The 23,244-nt window shown below is 43.8% G+C and overlaps 1 protein-coding gene across 2 annotated transcripts; it reads right to left on the minus strand.

Annotated features, from left to right (window-relative positions):
• Positions 1 to 12,682: 12,682 nt before the first annotated feature.
• Positions 12,683 to 21,198, minus strand: pck1 (phosphoenolpyruvate carboxykinase 1 (soluble)). 2 transcript variants are annotated; one of them, XM_035388758.1, is made up of 10 exons: positions 21,098 to 21,198; positions 19,294 to 19,575; positions 18,851 to 19,035; positions 18,116 to 18,319; positions 17,198 to 17,385; positions 16,116 to 16,278; positions 15,408 to 15,632; positions 14,897 to 15,028; positions 14,704 to 14,799; positions 12,683 to 14,133 (listed from the first exon to the last, which is right to left on the minus strand). In XM_035388758.1, the coding sequence occupies exons 2-10, from the start codon at positions 19,515 to 19,517 to the stop codon at positions 13,676 to 13,678; spliced, it is 1,875 nt and encodes a 624-aa protein (XP_035244649.1). In that variant the 5' UTR covers positions 19,518 to 19,575; positions 21,098 to 21,198; the 3' UTR covers positions 12,683 to 13,675. The 2 variants fall into 2 exon arrangements, with proteins under 2 accessions (XP_035244649.1, XP_035244650.1); XM_035388759.1 differs by having other exon boundaries at positions 19,294 to 19,573; positions 21,095 to 21,189.
• Positions 21,199 to 23,244: the final 2,046 nt, after the last annotated feature.

Here is a 23,244-nt window from a genome sequence, read left to right on the forward strand (position 1 = left end):
CTCAGTCAGTCACAGACCTTTGCGTTTGTAGGGCTAGCCCCACTGTTGCTCGTGCTGATTTTCAGTTTATTTCCCATGTCATATAGGTTTGCTCACCTCTTATTTGTATCTCTCAAACCACCGCTACATGCAAAGCAACCTACACCTCCACCACTTTTATGTGTACTTCAGATATATTTATCTGACAGCTATTTTTTGTTATTTGGTAAAAAGATGCATATTTTATCCACCGCTGTTCAGTGCATGTCTAGGTGCATTCACAGTGGAGTGGGACAGTTTTCTGAATGACAGAAGAACACGCTGCCAGTTTAGTTGTTTTTTCTCTTTTGCAGCCAAAATACGTCCAAATATGGCATAACTGCAGACTCACCTGAGTAGCTGACTGGGCACACTCTTTCTCTGTTCCCGGGAAGTTTCCGCACGTTTTTTTTTCCTGAAGAGTCGCACGACTTTGACACTTCAATCAGTGATCTATCAGATCAGTGGGACAGCCAGGCACACTTGCAACACTGCAGTTGTGTAACGTTTGATGTGTCCCTCCTGATGAAAATGATTCTCTAGCAGCTACAGTACATGACGGAACATGTTGCGTAAATGCCTTGCTCTGCAGAGTGTGCCGGACAGAATAACCGAATCGCGCAGTTACTGCAGCCGCTGCGTTTCATCCGTGTTTGAAAGGGTAAGATCTCATGTCGCTAGCTGTTTCAGTTCAGACAGGGCTAGCGCCGACTGCCAGTCGCGTCCAGCGATCCCAGCGCAAAACGCCGCGTACATGTATACTTAATGGGCGTATATTTTCACATTTTCTTTTCACTGAACCAATATTTTCTGACAATTGGCATCAGCAGCCATTTTTAGCTAAATAAATAAAACTGAATGAAACTTAAATAAAATACATTTTTAAGTAGGAAGCGATGCATTCACTATTTGTAAAAGGTCCACAAACTGAAAGGAAGAGCAAGGTTTTCCGACTTCTGCATGGGAATGGTTAAAAATCCGGCTTTCATTACAGCATCGCTCAATAAACAAGCAATCATAGTATTAAACACAATGCAAATCAAATTAAAAATCATAAACAAAATTACACTAAATTACAACAGCAAATGAATGACTAAATGTGCAACCTCTGCATGTCTTTTGACCTTTTGACTGTGGGTGGAAACCCACGCGGATACTGGAAGAAAATGCAAACTTTTCTAAAATAATAAAAAAAAACAATATCAGTCCAAGCCCCCTGGGTTTCCACATTGAGAGTGATAAAAGCGAAGATCATTACTGTATGTTAAAGTCCCGCCGTTAACTTCAGATATGATCACGCAAACACGTTGTGCGTCTTTGCTGAATAAACACATGCTTTCAGCGTGAACACGCTATCGTACTTCTAATGTGTGACCTTTTTGTGCTCGACGCAATTAACCCGTGGCTTATGGTCGGTTATGGCCTCTTGCTAAATGTTATGCAATGTCTCTGGATTCCGCAACATTCCCTGGACGCTGAGAGGCAAATGACTGACAATCTGGAAAACTGCTTCCTGTGCTTTCTCGTGGACATCACACATATTTAAACATTTTAATAAGCCGGAGGAATAACCAGGAATGACGTTTGGAAAAGTAGGTGCTGATTTATACTTCGGGACCGTTCCAGTGCACCTTGTTCCCTCGGCCATGATCGACATGCAAGTAAGAATAAGTTCCTGTTTATGAAATTCCACTTTATATGCCAAGGAGATGCCACATACTACCCCCTGAATAAGAGACTCTGGATTAGCCATTCAGGGAACTGGCGCTAATAAAAATATGGCACAGAACCCGATGTCCATAAACCTTTATCATTTATCTCAGCCTACAGTGGCTGATTGAGTCCTTCACCATAAAACTCTGAGAAACCCCTAGACCAGGCATCTCATTGCCTGGGTCCAGACCTTTGAATCCACCCACTGCAGCAACTGCAGGTCTGGCATCATGACTGAAGATGGAAATGGAGTGTAACCAGTTAACAATTCTGTCTGATATCAGGCTAGGAATCTCAGGCTCAGCGACCTGGGGGCGGCGCTGTCTGCTGGGCTCTGGTGTGCAGTAGCCAATGAGCCAGTGGACTGCGCAGCTGGCTGGGGCGGAGTGCAGCAGGACAGGAAGGGCAGGTGTATTGCTCCCCACCCACCAGGGTGGCTGCTGGGAAGGCTTTCACTGCCCGCAGCGTCTGCTGGGGTCCCTGGCCCTGGTGCTGGAGAGCTTCAGTGTCTCCTGGGGTGTGTGTGTGTGTGTGTGTGTGTGTGTGTGTGAGAGAGAGAGAGTTTGTATGTGTACATGCGTGTGTGAGTGTGTGTATGCGTGTGAGTGTGTTTGAATAAGTGTGTGTGCTTATGTGCTTGCATGTGTGTTTCAGTACGTGTGTGTGTGTGTGTGGTTGTGTGTGTGTGTGTTATACCCTTTAGTCCTCATGCTATAGTTTTGAATATGAACCTGGGCTCCAGGGTACATTACATTACATTTATTTGGCAGACGCTTTTATCCAAAGCGATGTACAAAAAGTGCATTTCATGGTCATAGACAACTGCTAAACACAGGTTCAGTAAGGTACAATGCTTATTTTGTACAGCTATTTCTAGCCAAGAACACAGTTTAGTTCACACAGTGAACACTATTCAGACCTAACCTCTGCAAAGCCAACTAGGCAGAAGAATAGCTACAGTATTAGGACAAATACAAATTACCAAAAAGTGCTGGGATGGGGCAACATGTAACAAGTGTTATGAAAAAGGGGGGGGGGACTTAGAGTGAAATATACAGCATGGTGGTGGTTAGTCTAGGTATAGTCTGAAGAGATGAGTCTTCAGGCTACAGCAGAAGATGGGTAGTGAGGGGGAGGTTCGGAGAGGGATGGGGAGTTCGTTCCACCACTGGGGAGCTAGGGTGGAGAAGCTCTGTGATCGAGTAGCACCAGGTGAAGTTACTCGAAATTAGCTCAACAATACCGGGCAATTTACCACCAACCCCCGCACACAGTTTCACTAACGCGTTTAACTAACAACAGAGAGTCAATTAGAGAGATTCTGAGCTAACGCACAACTATGTTTGCTGACTAGCAACACTTAAGACAAGTTTAAAAAAGATTATCTAAAGTACACACAACTATGTTCTCTAACTAGCAACAGCAGAAACAAATCAAGTGAAGATACGCTTATCTGAAACGCGGGGTACCACAGGGTACGGCAGAAGCGACGACACAATCAGATGCACACTAGTAGAGAATAGAGAGGTAGAGAATCTGGCTGATGCCATATCAGAAATATCCAGCAGACAGGGAGGTGCCAGGTTTATTATTGCCTTAATGGCTTTGTCTCCTGGCATGGTAACACAAACATATCATTACTAACCAAACCCCAGCAGAGCAGTGCGCGGTGTCTCAACAATGGTCACCACAGGATAAGGTTTGTTCTCTCATAGCCGTAAGAGAAAGGCAGAATGATCAAAACCAGAATTTATGTATGTGCACGTAGCATTTGGGGCCGAGACCGGGAGCTAACACCAAGAGCGCGCTTATGATTTTCGTTTCGTTTTAATTTATGAGGACTAAGGAAAAAGAAAGCAATCCCCAGCTGGGATGCTGGAGGAGCTGGACCTGGCCGGGAAGGCGGGTCAGCTACAGAGCAGGGAACTGAGAAGTTGCTGCTCTGTTTTACTTTCTTTTGTCTTTGTTATTTTAGCTTGTTGTTGTTGGAACCCGTGAGGGGGAAGGGTGAAGGTGACCATTTGTTTTTCGTGTTTGTGTGGGTGCGCTCTCTCTCTCCATGTGACAGACAGCGGTGTTCCCCGGCAATGTCGCTTCTCTCTCCCTGGGGGGTTACGCTTGGCGTGTGACAGTGTAAAAGCCAGAATGTAGGGCAAAAAAATAACAATTAATGTGTAATTACAAATAGCCCCCCCACCAGGCAATTGTAAATTACGCTTGGGCCAGGAATGGGGGGGGGGGAGGAGGGGGGATGCATCCCTCTTTCAAACCAAAAGTGTGGCCTGTTGCTCACATCCTGGATTTTAGTTTTCAATCTAAGCTCTGTTCCTGCCTCTCTAGTCCTACAGGTTCTGCTGGCTTTGGTTTTGGGACATTCTTGGGATGACTTTGGCAGAGGCAAGCGCAGGTTTGACATATTTCATTTCTTTTGTTACCGTAACTTATTTTAATGTTTGTGCCTGTAGCGATCAGTGTTCACGCACATCAAACCTTCATTTTTAGATTAGATGTTGAATACTTTCTTTGTAACTTCAAAAACCCTTTCATTTCAATCCAGTTCCAGGTTGCACATTCTGATTAAGCTTGACCACTGGGCTGCCCTGCCTATCATTGAATTTGGTGATTCAATTTAATTGATAATTACCGTCTGACAATATTATGAAATTTAAAATAAAATATATTTAACATGTTGGATAAGTGAGGAGTTTCAGAAGTCAATGCCACTTCTGGTCGATATTCAGAGAGCAGGACATTAAACAAGGGCATCAACTGCGGTTGAACCGTAGTCTTAAACCACATTTGTAAGTTTACACATCACAGTAATATTGGTAGCTCTTGGTGACAACTCTACATTTTAAGTGTGATTGAAAAGCATTTGAGGTCATTGTATGCCTAAGGTGTGATGACATCAGAGTAATATGCTTAGCTGGAGACCTGACCCCTTTCTTAAAGTAACTATACTTCACTCAGTATGTGTGGCCCAGGAAGCAGTGCAATCATCTGTTTCCTGTTCAAGTCGTGGAGTGAAGCTAGGGCTGTTTGGCATAGTACACATCTGGCCAGCACCCTATGTAGATTACTAGAGTGTAAAAAAAATCACTCTTTAACTTGGAAAGGCATTTTATGAATTAACCCCTCTTCTGTGGTTATGCCATATCTAAGATCAGATAAAGGGTGTTTAAGCTGTAAAATCACAACTCCCCTTACAACACACTTATGTAATTATATCTTTGCAAAGAACTCTGCGTGTGCGTACTGCATGTGTTGTCAATCATTAAAAACATCTGTTGTAGAGTCCAATTAAAAAAAAACTGATGAAATAAACTTCCAAGCACATGTTAATGTCAGCATTGTGGAAAATACTCTAAAACTATATTTAAAAACTGTCTATACTATATCCAACACATTCAAAGCACTGGGCCTTTCTTTTGAAAATAATGGATACTGAATGTCACCTGCAGCTGTGTCCCCCTGTGAGCTACACTGACTCAGGCCCTGAGCTGCTGCATCTGTATTCATAAAGCAAAGGAGTATGAGGAAGTGTTCCCGAAAAAGCCATCAAATGAACAAAATAAAAGTTGGAAAAATACTTAAATGCTGAGAAGATGATAGTGATTCATTGGGCTTAGAACGCACAAAGCAAAGGAGGCTACTGCTGTCGGCATTGTACTGCATTTCCAGAAACGCCTTCCTGCCACATTGTTTTTCAGCACTTAAGTCCATCCATTATCTATACCTGCTTATCCTGGCCAGGGTCACAGGAGGAGCCTATCCCAGCATGCATTGGGAGAAAGGCAGGAATGCACCCTGGACAGGCCGCCAATCTATCGTAAGGCACACACTGTGCTGTGAGGCGACAGTGCTGTGAAAACATGGGGCTCCAGTTCAGTCAGTCATGATTTTTTGTATTATTTAAAAACTTTATACCCCCTGTTTTCCAGTATATGTCCTATGGCAGTGGTAATCAACCCTGTTCCTGGAGATCTACTGTCCTGTAAGCTTTCACTCAAATAACAAAGCACATCTCGTTCAACAGCTAAAGACCTGCATTGACCCATTAATTTGTTGAGTCAGGTGTGCCAAATTAGGGTTTAAATGAAAACCTACATCATGGTGGATCTCCAGGAACATGGTAGGTTATCTCTCCTTTATGAGCACATAGGTGAGCAGGCCAGCTGTGGTGTATCAGTGCTGTGTGCTGCTGACGTACCTGCGGGTCACTGACCCCCCTCGTGGACTCACTCCCAATTACCCAGCATGCCCCGGTCCTCTTTGATAAGTGCCTGGCTTTGATGTAAGAGCATGCTTGTTGTTTTCTTGCCATTGAGTAACTATGAGGTGCGTAGTCTGCCACTATCTCTTTCTCCATAGGCAAATATTACATAGAATCTAGCCTAGGTTGCACAATGTTACACGCTTAAGACGGGAACAACATGTTGATGGGAATGAAATGTAGTCCCTGAAATGCTGAAATTCTATTTTTGTTGGATGGATTCCAGCAAGTTTAAAACCAGATCAGGAGCCTGAGGCCATGTAGAGCTTCTCAGCAATCTATTCTGGGATTTACCTCCATAGAATGATCTGATCTCCTGATAGTCAACAGAGACGCTGTTATATACCACCCCATACCGAAAAGAAATATATGTAAAATATTTTTTTAACATATGTTTTAACAATATATGTAAATATTAAAAATTGGCACATTAAATATATTTTGTTTAAATATATTTCCATATGTAAAATATATTTGAACATATATATTAACAATATATGTAAATATAAAAAATTGTTGCATTAAATAAATTTTGTTTAAATATATTTCCATATATGTTTTCTGACTATCATAATGATCGTGAAGACAACCTGTGTAGAATTTCTTTTTAAACCATGTTGTATATCGATCATAAAAAATATTTCATGTCAAGGTTTGAGATTTTGTCCCAGGAACCCCCATATGAGAACATTTTAATTAGATATGATTATAACTGTATGCAGGTGGGTAGTGAAACCTATGATTAGAATGGATTCTTAATTGTCTTCCATTGTGATAAATTAGTGAAACTTAACTATTCCTCATTTGCAGGGGACCGAACTTCCACAAGTATGTCTGGGGTTTCCTTGACCCACAGAATCAAATAGACAATAGATATTCAAGCACAAGTACTTGGCCTAAACATGCCACATACATTCATTTTAGTGTACATTTCATAGCTAGGAGTGTAGACTAATTGTATACCTTTGCATATTTTTATCCATATATTTCTTAACCAAAATGTACTGTGACATATATGTATGCATATATTCTTGTCCATATATTTCTAACCAAATGTACTGTGACATATATTTATGCATATATTCTTGTCCATATATTTCTAACCAAAATATACTGTGACATTTTAAGCATATATTCAAATATATGTTCTGTATATTCTGAATATAAGAAATATATTTGAACAGGAATGAACATATACTGACATATAGTGCACATATATTATGGATATATGGAAATATATGCCAATATTTTTCTTTTTGGTATGGCACACAGTGTATTTCTGCTCTAACTCAGACACTGTTATATACCACACACTGTGTTATTTCAGCTCTAACACAGACATATACCACACACTGTGTTATTTCAGCTTTAACACAGACACTGTTATATACCACACACTGTTATTTCAGCTCTATCACAGACACCGTTATATACCACACACTGTTATTTCAGCTCTAACACAGACACTGCTATATACCACACAGTTTTTCAGCTCTAACACAGACACTGTTTTATACCTTATCTGTAGTAGTTCAGCTCTAAGACAGACACTGTTATATACCTCATACTTTGTTATTTCATCTCTAACACAGACACTGTTTTATACCACACACTGTTGTCACTTTTCAGATTGATACTTTACTAAATGTGATTCTCACCCTGCTGAAAAATACAGCTAAGACCAGCTGGGATTCTAAGCGGGTTTAAACTGTGTTTTAAACATTTCCAGCTGGTGTGCAGCTGGCCAAAGCTGGTGAAAGCTGGTTAAGCTGGTTAAAGCTGGTTAAAGCTGGTTAAAGCTGGTTAAGCTGGTTAAAGCTGGGTAAGCTGGTAGCCAAACTGATGGACTAGCTGAATATAATAATCCACCCAGCTACTTGTCCATGCTGTGGTGCCCTCCCGTCTTAAATACTGCAACTCCCTCCTTGCAAGCCTGCCAGCTTGTGCCATACAGCCACTACGGATGATTCAAAATGCTGCTGTACGACTTGTCTCCAGCCTTCCCAAGTCCTCTTACGTCACTCCTCTGCTGAGGTCACTCCACTGGCTACCGGTCGCTGCCAGGATCAGGTTCAAAGTCCTGACCCTCGCCTGCACTGCAGCCAACAGGATAGCCCCGCGAACTTACAGGACGTGATAATTGCTGGATGGAGATTCGTGTAACATGAAAGTGCTACATGAACAAAGTGGAAGGATATAAGTGATAACAGTGATCCTAGATTGGGACTGCCCTGCAGAGTGGTAATAGTTAGTCCAGGTATAGTCTGAAGAGATGCGTCTTCAAACCACGGCCGAAGGTGGGCAGTGAGGGAGTGGTTCGTAGAGGAACAGGGAGTTTGTTTCACCCCTGGGTAGCTAGGGTGTAGAAGCTATGTGGTCGGGACGATCGAGAACCATTCACTCAGATGGCAGGGTGTGCAAGTCATCTTGTTGCAGCAGAGCGGAGTGGTCGATCTGGCTTGTAGGATTAAATCATGTCCTGTAGGTAGGCAGGAGCTGTCCTGTTGGCAGCAGTGTGGGCGACAATCAGGACTTTGAACCTGATCCTGGCAGCAACCGGTAGCCAATGGAGTGACCTCAGCAGAGGAGTGACGTAGGAGAACTTCGGAAGGATGAAGACAAGCACTTATTGTACCTTGCATCATTACCTTGATGTTGTAGCTTGTCATGCCTCTTAGTTTGACTTAGTATTTGTTAGTTCAGAGTAATGTCCACTATGTGAACTGGACTTAATGTGTTCACAGCTATGAATAACTGTACAAAATGAGTATTGTACCTTATCGGACCTGTTTTGTAGTTGCTCTAATGACTTTTGGTATGCACTTATTGTACGCCCCTTTGGATAAAAGCATCTACCAAACAAATGTAATGAATATAGGATGCTAAACAGGTGGCCAGCTGGTCAACCATCTAAAACCAGCTAGAAGTGTCAAAAACACATCTTAAACCAGCTTCCTCTGGCCAGCTCAGGGTGGGGTTCACAAATACAAAATCAGTTTGTTTCAGACAGGTGTGAGCAATTGTTCAAGGACAATGGTTCAAATTGCCTTCACATTTTTTGGATTGGTATTCTTTATTTTTGAATCGGTTTCCCTATGCTGTGAACTTTCAACCAAGATATAAGAGGACAGTCAATATCAAATCAAGGTAGAACATTTTACTGGTCTGTCAGGTGACAGGGAGTGATATTCTACTGTAAACACCATTTGTGCAGTGCTTTAAAAAAACAACACCCAGCCAGGGTAAATCACAAGATGCTTCCCAGATTCTGTGGTCCTCCTGGACTGGGGTTACACCTGAAGACACTGTGGCCCTCCAAGACTGGAATTAAATCTGCAGATGCTGTGGCCCTCTGAGACTGGAGTTAAATCCACAGGCGCTGTGGCCCTCCTGGACTGGAGTTAAACCTGCAGACCCTGCGGCTTTCCAAAACTGGAGTTAAACCTGTAGGCACTGTGGCCCTCCTGGACTGGAGTTAAACCTGTAGATGCTCTGGCCCTCCAGAACTGGAGTTAAACCTGTAGATGCTGTGGCCCTCTAAGACTGGAGTTAAACCTGTAGGCACTGTGGCCCTCCTGGATTTACACCTGTAGGCACTGTTGCCCTCCTCGACTGGAGTTAAACCTGTAGGCACTGTGGCCCTCCTGGGCTGGAGTTAAATCTATAGGCACTGTGGCCCTCCAGAACTGGAGTTAAACCTGTAGATGCTGTGGCCCTATGGGACTGGGGTTTCAGTTCCTTTCCCGACACAAGAATAACCAGTAATACCAGAATGGTGCCATATTTGACATTATAATCAAGTGCAAATAAAAACAATGAAAGCATGCGGAAAATAACAAGATGTTCTTACGTCTTTGGCGCATGCTTACTCTGTTCTCGTCCTATCCCAATATCCCACACGCTGCGTACAGGTCCAGCTCTAGTGATGACATCAAACGCCACGTAAGGAAAAGTGAAGTGTTTTCCTAAGCGCAGAAGAGGACAGCGATCAATGGTCAGAGGTCAGAGGTCGTGAGGACGGTGAACGCGTGTCCTGGCGCAGTTCACTCTGGACGTGTTTCCATTGATTTTACCGAAGGCATCCAGTCAGGAGCTGACAGGATTCAGACAGGACAGATAAAGCCGAGGAGGAAAGATAAGGTGCCATGGTTTCCAGGAAGTGCCTTGCTCAGTCATTTCCGTTTTGCAGACAGGAGTTTCTGCATTGCTGAGCTATCGCCCTGGGCCACTGTGATTTCCCAGTGCGCTGTGCAGTATAGGCATCAGGACTGACTCTCTTCCTCATTCCAGGCTGTTACCATGGCTGCAAACAGGTGCTGTTGTCACGGCAGCAATGAGGCAGCCAAACCAGAGTTATTTCAGTCATAAACAAGAGGCTTAAAATAACCTGTTTAATTAAAGTGCAGGACCTACTTAACTTTAGATGTTCTTAAATACAAGTGTAATACTGTGACTACAGAGGTAGGTACAATGTAGTGAGAACATACATGCAAGTGTACCATAGTCTTGCATTTTCGTTTGTAAATTCTGTTTGTTTGCTAGTCTATGTCATGACTGAGGGGTAAAAGGATAATGACGTGTTCTGTATGATTGGGGCTGGTGAATTTAACGTGGTGATTGAGTAGAAACACAATTAACCACTTTTCTTATTTTTGGGGTATTTTAACTTTGTGATCACAGTGAAATCGAGAGTTGAACTGTTTCACTCAGAAGCGCTATACCACGTACAAACGTGTGCGTACAATGTGAACACCTGACATATAAAATTATGGGCATTAATTTGGAGTTGGTCCACCCATTGCTGCTATAACAATCTCCATTCTTCCAGGAAGGCTTTATACTAGGTGTTGGAACATTGCTGCAGGGATTTGCTTCCATTCAGCCAGAAGAGCATTAGTGAGGTTGGGCACTGATTGGGCAATTAGGCCTGGCTCGCAGTTGGTTTTCCAATTGATCCCAAAGGTGTTGGATGGGGTTGAAGTCTGGGCTCTGTGTAGGCCAATTAAATTCTTCCACACCAATCTCAACAAAACCATTTTTATATGGACCTCGCTGTGTGCCCGGGGGCATTGTCATGCTGAAACAGGAAACGGCCTTCCCCAAGCTGTTGACACAAAGTTGGAAGCACAAAATGGTCTAGAATGTCATTGCATTAAGATTTACCTTCACTGGAACTAAGGGGCCTAACCCAAACCATGAAAAACAGCCCCAGACCAAGGGGTGCCCAGATAGTTTTGGTAATATTGTGTATGTGACTTTGTTTTGTTTTGTGACAAAGTTTGCATGACATTGTAAAATGGTAAGATTACAAAACACAGGGCCAAGTGACTTGAAAGAATTGAGTAAATATTGGGTAGCATTGCTTTGGAATACATCTTATTTAATTTTGGTGAGGTAAGATAGCCTATATTGTTTGTAGTACCTTAACTTGGCGTCATTTTGATATCAATACTTTTAATGGCAGGCCTGGACTGGTCTTGTATGTGTGAGTAACTTGGCATTTTTGTACGTTGAAAACGTGTTTTTTAAGGGATATCATTTCTTTTTGCAAAGCGTTTTATTATGAGAGTGAGAAATGCGAAGTGACCCCATAAGAAACAGTTGTGGATTATGGCTATGCTTGTGTGAATTTGTACAGTCTGATGAGCGTGTACTGTTTAGCAGTTTCGGTTTGCTATATATGTAAAACAGTGGCTGTGACAAAGGGTGCGGTGGCGTAAGTGTAAACACAACAGAAACGCAGGTGAAATATGGCCAGTGTATGTACTCACGGATTTGACGGCCATCCAACCAGCCTTGATTGAGAAAAGAATCAGCAAGCCCGTAGAATTAGAGCTGCCTAGGTTGCAACTTGTGTACTCTGCTGTCCTGCTCCGTTGTCTATTATTTCGTGGAGATGCACTTTTAGTGTTTGTAAGGTTTATAAGGCATTTTGATAGGCTTATCTGCAGGTGGGAATCCTGTTTGCTGTTTTGCTAAGCTAGAACCGGAAAACTTGATAGTGGAGATTAGGAGCAGACGCATATGTCCCAGCAGGTTTTGCATATGAGAAAATACAGTGTGAGAGAAATTTGGATGAAATGATGAAATTGCGTAGTTGAAACAATATGTTTTTAGCAGAATGGGCATGTAGGTGAAGGTTGACATGACCACAGACTATAGTGCGGAGTAAATAAAGTGACCGTGAGCGAGCTTATTTTCCTTATGGAATGGTATATCTCATAAAAAACATGTTTTCAACGTACAAAAATGCCAAGTTACTCACACATATCAATACTTTTAATGGCAGGCCTGGACTGGTCTTGTATGTGTGAGTAACTTGGCATTTTTGTAACGTGTTTTTTATGAGATTAAGATTTACCTTCACCGGAACTAAGGGGCCTAACCCAAACCATGAAAAACAGCCCCAGACCAAGGGGTGCCCAGATAGTTTTGGTAATATTGTGTATGTGACTAAGTCTGTAAGGCAGCCACATGTGAGCCCCCAGTGCTCCTAGACCTGAAATATGTTTGCTGCTCCTGCAATCTAAACATGTTTGCTGTGTACTTGTTTTTAAATGTGTGCAGCCATTCTTCAGTGGCAACGTCCCACTCGCTACTCGTTTCTCCGGTTTGAAAGGTCACTGCTTAGTACCACTTGTGAAATATCTCAGAAATAAGAGCCAAAGTCTTCACGAATATGTTCAAAAATAATATTTATTAATGCCCCTAGCCATCTTAATCGTATTTTGGATAGGGAACAGATTAAAACAATAAAATAAACCAGACAGTTAATGGTATACAAAAATAAATTAAAACTTTATTTTAAATAAAATACAACAGCAAGACGAGGTCCCGCACACTGAGGTGTGAGGAAGTTGTACCGACAGCGAGTTACTGTCTGTGCATGTCCCTGTGCTTTATGGACCTGCTCAGATGGTGAAACACACATTCAGTACATCAGACTTCCTTTCTCACTATTATAACCCTTTGAAGAGCAGGTTTTTTGGAATGTTTTCTTTTCAGAATTCTAAGTCAGTGTTCTAGAACTCTGTTGCTTTCAGTTACCAGCAGTGACTGTTACATCAGCATTAGAATGTTCAGTTGAGAACATTCCAATCACATATTTGTGATCTTACACCTTAAAGGGTTAATGCACAGCACTGTCCCTGGACACAGTACTTCTCACTACTCTTCTATCATTACATTCCAATTCCATTTTAACAGATTGCTAAATTACCAGGTTGTGGCATTTTATTTCCTAAAATCAAAAGTATTCATATTTTTACTCATTTACTCAACATATTATTTCTATTTCCTAACCTTCCTCAGTTACCAATCTTTCAGCTTGAATAAAAACAATACTTATAGTAAGTTTATAATTGCAATTTAGTGCTTTTTTTGACACTTGGGTTGAACTGTATCTCATATAGTCTCCATTACACTGTCATTAGCATGACATACCACCTGTTATAACCAGAAAGGAATATATTAGGAAAAATAAATATATTATGACACCTGTCACAAGCTGTACTACTCTGTCGCAGCTGGTTATGACAGGCATTATGTCGTGCTTATGACAGGGTTATGCCATGCTTAATGCATATCGTAGTTATGCAGGCTGTATGGTGTGTCATAGAGTCGTAGGGCCGAAGTTTCTGGTCAGTTGGCTCTCTCTCTCTCTCTCTCTCCTCATAGCCGATCAACTCTCTGCTCCAGCAGGTCCAGCTGCCGCTCCACCTCGGCGGGCAGGTCGTCGTTCACCTGCGTCCGGAAGTAGGCCCGGATCTCCCGCACCTCCTGCTCCCAGAAGCCCTTGCGCAGGCTGAAGAGCTCCTCCTGGTCCACCGGCTCATCCAGGCCGCTCAGGTCGAGCGCCCCCGGGGCCGGCAGGAGCCCCACGGCGGAGGGCTGGGCCCCGGCCTTGCCGTCCAGCCGGCGGAAGACCCACTCCAGCACGCGGATGTTCTCGCCGAAGCCGGGCCACAGGAACCCGCCGGACGGGCTCTTGCGGAACCAGTTGACGTGGAAGATCTTGGGCAGCCGGGCGCGGGGGCGCCGCGCCATGCTCAGCCAGTGGGACAGGTAGCGGCCGAAGTTGTAGCCGAAGAAGGGCCGCATGGCGAAGGGGTCGTGCATGATCACCTTGCCTAAAGGGGGGAGGGGCAGAGAGGGCCTGTATTTAGCACGCTACCTGAAAAAAGGGCACTCTCCTGTGTTAGACAAGGGGGCTACTGAATTCAGTACTGTATATCAGCTCATTTTTCATATATTATATTATATATTATTTGAAATGTATTAGTTTAAATTATATTTCAGTTGAGTTACTTCTGTTGCATGTAGCAATGGTGTAAGCAGGGTATTAGCCCTCCAGGCTGTACTGCTGTATGAAAATAAATCACTTTAGCTGGCATCACACCACCGTATCCTGCTTTATATTCAGAGAAACACACAGTGTGGTATTGCTTAGACCCACTGTGTTTCAGACAGCAGTCAGGAAGTTTGTGTGGTTTGTTCTGAAAGGCGTAGTTTGTGTGATACGCGGATTTTCCAGAAGGCATAGTTTGTGTGGTTTGTGGATCATTCCAGAAGGCACATTTTGTGTGGTTTGTGAATTGTTCTGAAACACGTAGTTTGTATGGTTGGCGGATCATTCTGGAAAGCTTAGTTTGGGTGGTTTGCGGATCGATCTGGAAAGCCTAGTTTGTGTGGTTTTTCACCTTTGTGTTCAGCTGCAGCTGTGGCCTCCGACCTCATGGCGGCACCGATGAACACTCCGTGCTGCCAGTCGAAGGCCTCATACACCAGGGGCACACCTGCCGCGGGGGAGGGGAGGGGAGGGGAGCGTCAGGAAACCGCTTCGCGTGAGCGTGAGCATGAACGCGGAACAGCAGACTGCTCGAGCGCGCTCACCTTGGGGCCTACGCCCTCCGAAAATGATGGCCTCCACGGGGACCCCCTCGGGGGACTCCCACTGAGGGTCGATGATGGGACACTGGCGGGCTGGGCAGCAGAAGCGGGAGTTTGGGTGTGCACAGGGCTCAGCTGTGAGAAGGGTGGAGACAGGGAAAGAGGTTTCAAACATTATTATTATTATTATTATTATTATTATTATTATTATTATTGTGCAAACTGTGCAGTTTTTTACTGCTTTGTGAAGTTTTATTACTGCTTTGTTCTGGTGGCAGTATTTTTAATGCAAGTATGTTAAATTTGTATTTGCATGTATGTATTTCATGTGATCAGGTTGGTTCACCTGCAAAGCAGCCTACTGTGCCCCCACCATTTTGACTGTAGCTTAACGATAGATTTATTTTTATGGATGTACTTATTTCTTATTATGTAAAAAGGAGCTGGGTATGTTTCTTGTCCCTCATGGTAGGTGGGTAGGGTGGGGGCGGGGGGTGTCAGGGGGGACCCGTACCTTCCTCAGGCGTCCAGGGTTTGTTCTTCCAGGAAGTCACGGCCACCCCTTCCGGAAGTTTCTGGTCCATCCCCTCCCAGTACACGCCCCCGTCGCTGGTTTCAGCCACGTTGGTGAAGAGGGTGTCCTTGCAGATGGTTGCCATGGCGTTGGGGTTGGTCTTGGCAGAGGTGCCGGGGGCCACGCCGAAGAAGCCGTTCTCTGGGTTGATGGCCCTCAGATTGCCTGTAGAGACCGGACAACACACCTGAGGTCGGGGGACAGTATTACATCATGCGTGTGTTCGGCAGACAGCCTCATCCAGAGCAACTTACTCAGCAAACATTTTTACGCGCTGTCCATTCATACAGCTGGATATTTACTTTAGCTGTTCAAAGTACCTTTGCTCATGAGTTCAACAGCAGCGTCTCACCTGAGAATTGAACCTGAAACACTGAGTTATAAACCCAGAATGGAATTAAATCAACATCTGTCCTTAACTTTGACCAACAATTAAAAGCAAGGATTGTTTTTTCTTCACATATTTTGTGAAGAAAAGCATGAAGCATAAAGTTTGCTTGTATGTTAAAGTTAAGAGCAAATGTTGGTTAAATACAGACCCTGGTTCCTTAAACCTTACACTGCAGAACCACAGTGGAGTAGCAGCGTTAGCGGTCTGTGAAGTTCCTGCCAATCGATGGGCCCAAAATATTCATGGGGAGCGCTCACCTTCCTCGTCGAACTTCATCCAAGCGATGTCGTCCCCGACGCACTCCACTTTCCAGCCGGGGAGGGTGGGGCACAGCATGGCCAGGTTGGTCTTCCCGCAGGCGCTGGGGAAGGCGGCCGCGAAGTACTTCTTCTGCCCCTCGGGGCTGGTGATGCCTAAGATCTGAGCCGCCGCCGGACAACATGGTCAGCCGCGGCCCTCAACACCAACACCATCATCTCTTATGTGTGCAACAGCCAATCACGTCCCGCAAGTTCATCACTAATGGAGTGCCTTATCTAAACCGACAGTCAGACCTCTCCAACACTGCTCTTTGCATGCTAGTCTTGCTGCTGCTCACAGATCTGCGCTCACCCTCCACCACCCCTTCCACCTGTTGTTTGGATCTGCTTCTCCTTGCGGTGGGAGGAGTTTTGATGTTTATCCTGCCTTAGTAGGGGATGTGTATTGTGCTCCCTGTTCGATAGGGTAGTGCACACTGGTGTGCATGCAGAGACGTACCTAAAGCAGATCCATTCAGTGCCAAACCGAAATAATTACATTGGATATTCATTAATGTATTTCATCTGAATACTAGTGGTCCTGACTGAAATATTACTAAAGCCACAAAGATTTATATGAGGTATGTCCTGTATGAGGAAATCTGTGCCTGTTGACAGTGGATAAAGTGTCAAATTCAACAACTAGAGTGTAACGAGGGCTCTATGGAATAGACTTGGCTTTATGCAAGACCTGGTGAGCATATATGTCAGTTAGAGTGGTCAGTGATCTTATTGGCCACTTTAACAACATTATTCAGTGTTTCTTCTATTCATCCCTAAAATACCAAATCAGGCCTCCAAGGAAAATGCCAAGAGAGATTCAATAAATGGTCTACAAAATGTCATCATTCCATTTACATTAAAAATATGAGGCTTCCTCAAGAAGTCTTTGTTGCCCCTTCCTACAAATCTAATCTGCGTTCACCTCAAGGTTACATTTGTGATCAATGACAGTCCCCAGGTACTTAAAACTACCCAGGAAATCAGTTCCGGAACCCTCCGCATGTGTCTGAGAGTGCTGATTGGACCTCCCCCCTCACCAGCATGTGCTCGGCCAGCCAGCCCTCCTCCTGGGCAATGCGGGACGCGATGCGCAGCGCGAAGCACTTCTTCCCCAGGAGGGAGTTCCCGCCGTAGCCGCTGCCGAACGAGACGATCTGCCGGCGGTCGGGGATGTGGGCCACCAGCGTCATCTCCGGGTTACAGGGCCAGTTATTCACCAGTGGCTCTGAGGGGGGAGGGGGGGAAAGGGGGGTGGGGGGGAGAGGAGGGAGGGACACACTCAGTTTGGGCAATGGCCTCAGATTTGACACAGTATGACGTCCGGTGTTAATTCAAGTTCGAGTTCAAGTTCAACTTTATTGTCGTGTGTATTAAAAATAACGTTCTGGCTTAACACAAGGGACACACGATAACATTACATGCAACAGCAAAGTGCAATGTGCGGTGCATTATGGGAGCGTCAGCTGTTCAGCAACCTAACTGCCTGTGGAAAGAAACGATTCCTGAGACGGGTGGTGTGTGATTTGATGCTCCGGCAAAGTTTTAAAGATGGAAGGAGCGCGAACAGAACACGAGCGGGGTGACTGGTGTCCCCAGTGATGCTTTGGGCTTTCCTTCTGCAGCGAGTGGTGTAAATGTTATGAAGCTGCAGTAGTTCTGTGCCAATGATTTTTGCTGCTGTCTTTACAGTCCTTTGTAGCAGTCTGCAGTCCAACTCTAACTGTAATTCAACTCTAACAGAGTACATATGAGTCCAATAGGGACTGTGATCTACAGTTTTTAGATTGATAGGTGACTGCAGTTCCACCAAACTTCCAAGCCCATGGAGAGTCAATGGTTGACGTCTCAGTGACTTTTTCCAAATCGTTCTACAGTCTATGAGTTCTGTCCATTATGAGATAAATGAAACCCCCCTCCCCTTGTTGGCATGCGGTGCCACCCGTCTCCTGACTCACTTTTGAGGGGCAGCGGGCAGCCGACGGAGTGGAGGCAGCGCACGAACTGGCCGTCGCCCAGCGCCTCCAGGACGGCCTTGCCCATTCGGGTCATCACCCGCATGCTGGCCACCACGTAGGGGGAGTCCGTCAGCTCCACGCCCACCTTGGAGAGCGGGGACCCCACCGGGCCCATGCTGTAGGGGATCACATACATGGTGCGACCTGCGGAGGGGGAGGGAAACACAGGAGCCGTGTGATTGGGCGAGCTGGGGTTGCCATGGCGAGTCCATTGAGCTCTAATTTCTTCCTGCCCTGCCCACTATGCCACTCACGGTAAGAATGTCTGCTGAAAGTCTACATGTATGTGTAACTGGATGTGACTGACAACATCTTTCCAGAACTTTCTGGACTGTTCTGGTCTGCCTCTATAGGCAGAGACCCTCCAGGTGTGCAAGTCCAGGCTTTACATAGTGTTGGATGCTCTCCAGTCTGTAAGTTAATGAGGAGCCTGGATGGGCTGAATGGCCTGTTCTCCTCAATATGTATTCTTATGCACTTATGTTCTGGATGGACTGAATGGCCTGTTTTTCTCATTTTGTATTCTTATGATCTGTATGGACTAATTGGCCACTTTTCCTCATCCTGTATTCTTATGTTCTGGATAGTTTGATTGGCTTGTTCTCCTCATTATGTATTCTTATGTTCTGGATGGCCTGAGTGGCTGGTTCTCTCTTAGTGCTTGGTGAGCTTTACCTTTCATGCAGCCAGGGAAGCGCTGGTTCATGGCCTTGTCGAACTCCTCTTGGGACATCCAGCGGCCGAGCTGGCTGGGACCCCCATCCTGGGGGGAGGGTATGGTGTCCCTCTGCTCCTGTGTCACAATCACCGTCTTACTCTCGACACGGGCCACATCCTGCGGGTCTGTGCGTGCCAACCAGCTGCCAAAAACAGAGGGGAACAGGACGTGAATGCTCCTGCTCAGCCATGGTACACCTGCATTACATACACCTGCATTACAAGTACAATATATCTGGATACAGTGTGATTGTGGGACAGGGTGTGGGTGATGTACTGGATACAGTGTGATTGTGGGACGAGGTGTGGGTGATGTACTGGATACAGTGTGATTGTGGGACAGGGTATGGGTGATGTACTGGATACAGTGTGATTGTGGGACGGTGGTGTGGGCGATGTACCAGTTCTGGTATTTGGGCAGCCTCTTGATCATGCCCTGCTGTTCCAGCTGTGCCAGGATGGCGGCGCTCTCCTCCTCGGAGCCATCGCAGATGTGCAGCGCCTCGGGCTGGCACAGGGTGGCGCTGCTCTCGATGAACTCGCGCAGGGCCGGGCTGAGGGCGGCCAGGTCGCCCTGCAGCACGCGCACACCGGATTGGGACTGAGAGAGTAGCTGGGGGGGCATGGTTCTGGGCAGAGAGGCGGAGTTATAAGCTACAGCACGGCCAGGCTCAGAGCTTCCTGCGCAAGAGAGAGGAAATGGGGAGGGAGTCAGTGGGAGGAGTCAGGGGCGGAGCCAGCCTGTCAGACATATTACATCATATTACATTTATTTGACAGATGCTTTTATCCAAAGCGACCAACAGTAAGTGCACACCAAAGGTCATGTAAATATATGTGTGCGGCATGAAGAGAAATATGAGAGTCACACTGAGAACAACACAAAGGAAAAGCGAGTCCATTTTAAAGATACGTTTCAATGTCAACTCCATTTTAAAAATACATTTTTGTTTTTGTAAAGCAAATAATACACAATTTTACTTGTCAACATTCATTTAAACAATGTTTTTCATGAATGGGGGCGAAATGTAGCATTTATGTTTAGGTGCTCAGCCCGCCCCCCCCCCCCCCACGACACCCCCGCTAATTTCGCTTCTGGACATGTTGAAATTCAAAACACGCTCCAGGCATCATTTAAAAATAAGTTTACCCAACACACTAGAATGCAGCACATATCACACTTTAAAAAATATGTTTGCTTCTGCAATTCATAATTTCAGCCTAGACAGAGCCACCATTGAGGGATGAAAACATTAACTAATGAAAACAGCTCAAATTAAAGAAGATATGTCTGGGAATTTTGTGTCCATGTGGTCGTTTCGGCTATTTATACATTATGTATATAATCTTACCCAAAGGATTAATTTGAATTTTTAAAAGCATTTAAACAAAATGTTTAATATCTTCCTTAGTGGATATATACAGTAGTCAAAATTGTAATTGTGGATTTGTGCTGAAGAATAAAAATTTAAAAAACTGTAGCTTGTGAGCGAAAATCAAACCTGAGATTTAATTATCACTTTACTAATGGAATAGCCTACCCACTAATTTAGTTTAGTGTACTAATTATATATGTAGTGAACACCATAACGTTCGGGACTAAGCATTTTTTTCTTGGCTTTTTACTCCACAATTTCTGACTGCCTCACTTTCTTCATTGATGATGTAACTACACATCATATCTGGTTAAGTTCAACCAAATGCCTCCAAAATGCATGGCTCTTTATCCAACAGCAAGAGAATGGTCCCAAACACTGCTAAAGCAACAAAGGAGTTTTTCAAAGTTAAAAAATTTAAAATTCTTGACTGGCTAAGTCATTCATCTGATCTGAATTCAATTGAACATGCGTTTCATATGCTGAAGAGGAGACTGAAGGCAACTAGCCCCCGAAACAAGCGGCAGCTGAAGATGGCTGCAGTACAGGCCTGGCAGAGCATCACCAGAGAAGATACTCATCCATGTCTATGGATCACAGACTTCAAGCAGCCATTGCATGCAAAAGAAATGCAACAAAGTACCAAACATGACAGAGCCATGATCAAGAAAAAATGTCTGTGTCCCAAATGTAGCTCACTATATATATATATATATATATATATATATATATATATATATATATATATATATATATAATGTATCTACACACGCGCAAATTGTGTTTAAAACAACCTTTAAGCAGCGTTCAAATGTAAAAGAATTACCTTTTTTTCTTTTGAAAATCAGCCTATCTGAATCTCATCAGCCGGTATGTGTCCCCTGAGGTATGTTGCTGATTATTATCTGAAGGATGGCTCCTGAGTGCACTGGCTTAACGAGTTCTCTTTTTATAGTCTGGGAGAGTTTAGGGGAGGGACTACAGACAGCTCGAATGACAAGGCATTTAGATGAGCGTAATACCTCCATGCGTACTGAACAACTGTACATACACATTGGTGAATAATTAAACCCAAGAAACGCGCAGTCAGGTTAATCTGTAAACTCAGCATCTTGTTCCTTCCAGGGGAAAAATAAGTGATAGAACACCGAAGAGGAGATGTGTAACGCTGCTGCTCTTCGCGTTGTTTAAAATGGATTTAAACATTAGCCAGCTCTGCGTATGATGCAAGACTTTTTCGATGGCGCATCATCTGGTGACGTCCAGTTCTGCGACTACCCGCTGTGATTGGCCCGACAGTCCGAGGCCGGCTGGAGGTGTGCGAATCTTTAGCAGCTGAGATTCAGTTTGAGCCAAAAACTCACGCATTACAGTGAATACTAAATAGACCACAGGTGAAACTCCAGTTCTGGAGAGTTGCAGGGTCTGCCGGTTTTTTGACGTGTTTCATCATTAGTGATTAATTTAGTCATTGATCGGCTAAAGAGTTCACAAACTTTGTTCGCAAGGTGTTTATTTGCTGCCGATCGAAATGAAACCAGAAATACCTGTAGACAATCGAGGACAGGAATTTGACACCCCCGATATAGACTAATGAATGGAAAACACTATTAATATAGAATATCTTATTCCTTATTTATTTCCATTGAAGGAAGATTCTGAGAACTTCAGAAGAAATTTGAAAGCGTAACAATCTGAGGAATGCACTACGAACAATATCCTACTAACCTGTTTCAGCTTTTGAGTATGTTCACCAGTTTGTTTTAATTAATTACTATATTGTTTCATACGCATTGTCAGACAGTACAGTGTATTTCTGATTCACAATTGCCTCAAACATACATTGTACTGAGCAACAGGGCACTAACTCACATACATAAAATATTGAATTAAATGAATCATATGATCTCTGTATTTAAAATGAAAAGCCTCTGGCAAATTCATCTCTGAGGTCCCACTTTCCCCTTTTCACAAATCATTTAAAGAAATGGTCAGAGTTGCAGTTAGCATTTGTATTTTGGAACAGCAAACTAGTGAAAGTAATTTTCAGCTTTACGGTGCTGTACTTTTTCAGGAACCCTGGCAGTGGAAAATTTAAAAGACAGTTTTTGACGATATGAGTTCAGGGCCATAAGAATGCAGTTAACTCCAATTCCGTGTAAACCGAAGTTGGCCTCTGCTCAAAACTTTCTCTATCATAAACAAAGGGTATCTTGCGTTTATTTTTAGTCACTTTTATCACTAGGCAAATGAAATTGTTTCAGCTCAAGTCACTGCATAGCTTAGTAGATAATTTATGTTAACTGCTCAGTGGATTTTCTGCTTTGACACTGGAATATTGTGACCCTATTATCATTATCGAAAGCATTGTTTTATTAATGACAGACTTTTTTTACATGTGTGTTCACCAAATATTTAAATAAAGAACATAAAAGTGTTCAGTCTTCATTCTCATTATTCTACTTTAAGAACTGCAGCATTCTTGCTGTAAAACTATACTGTGTGAACTGCAATCTGCTGTTGTTCATAGAAAAGGTGTTCTTTATCTAATCTTGTGATTGCTGTTGTTTCCTCACTTGAAACTCAAATACATTTACAGTATGCAATAAGCATGCTTTTGTTGTAGAACCTACACCTGCTTTCTGTAACATAGTCTTTGATTGTTGCCAGTTGAAGTCAGTTGTGCATCACCATTTTAAACAAAATCCAGTTGCACGACGCAATTACAGTGCAGTAGGGTGTTGCATGTAGTTTGTTGTCTGCATAGATTAAACATTAATTTGGCATTGTGCAAAGTAATTAGGAAATACAGTCACCTCAGAATGATTTTAATTTCATTAAAACATACTTCGAAGATTCTGTATCTTTACTAAGGGACAGGGAGAACATAAACAAGAGATACCTCTGACCTCACTGATTGGACAGGACACTTAATGTACTTGTTCAACAACTGATAACACGTGTTGTTACGTGAGT

The sequence above is a fragment of the Anguilla anguilla genome, chromosome 13 (assembly GCF_013347855.1).
Source record: "Anguilla anguilla isolate fAngAng1 chromosome 13, fAngAng1.pri, whole genome shotgun sequence".
Classification (NCBI taxonomy): Eukaryota; Metazoa; Chordata; class Actinopteri; order Anguilliformes; family Anguillidae; genus Anguilla; species Anguilla anguilla.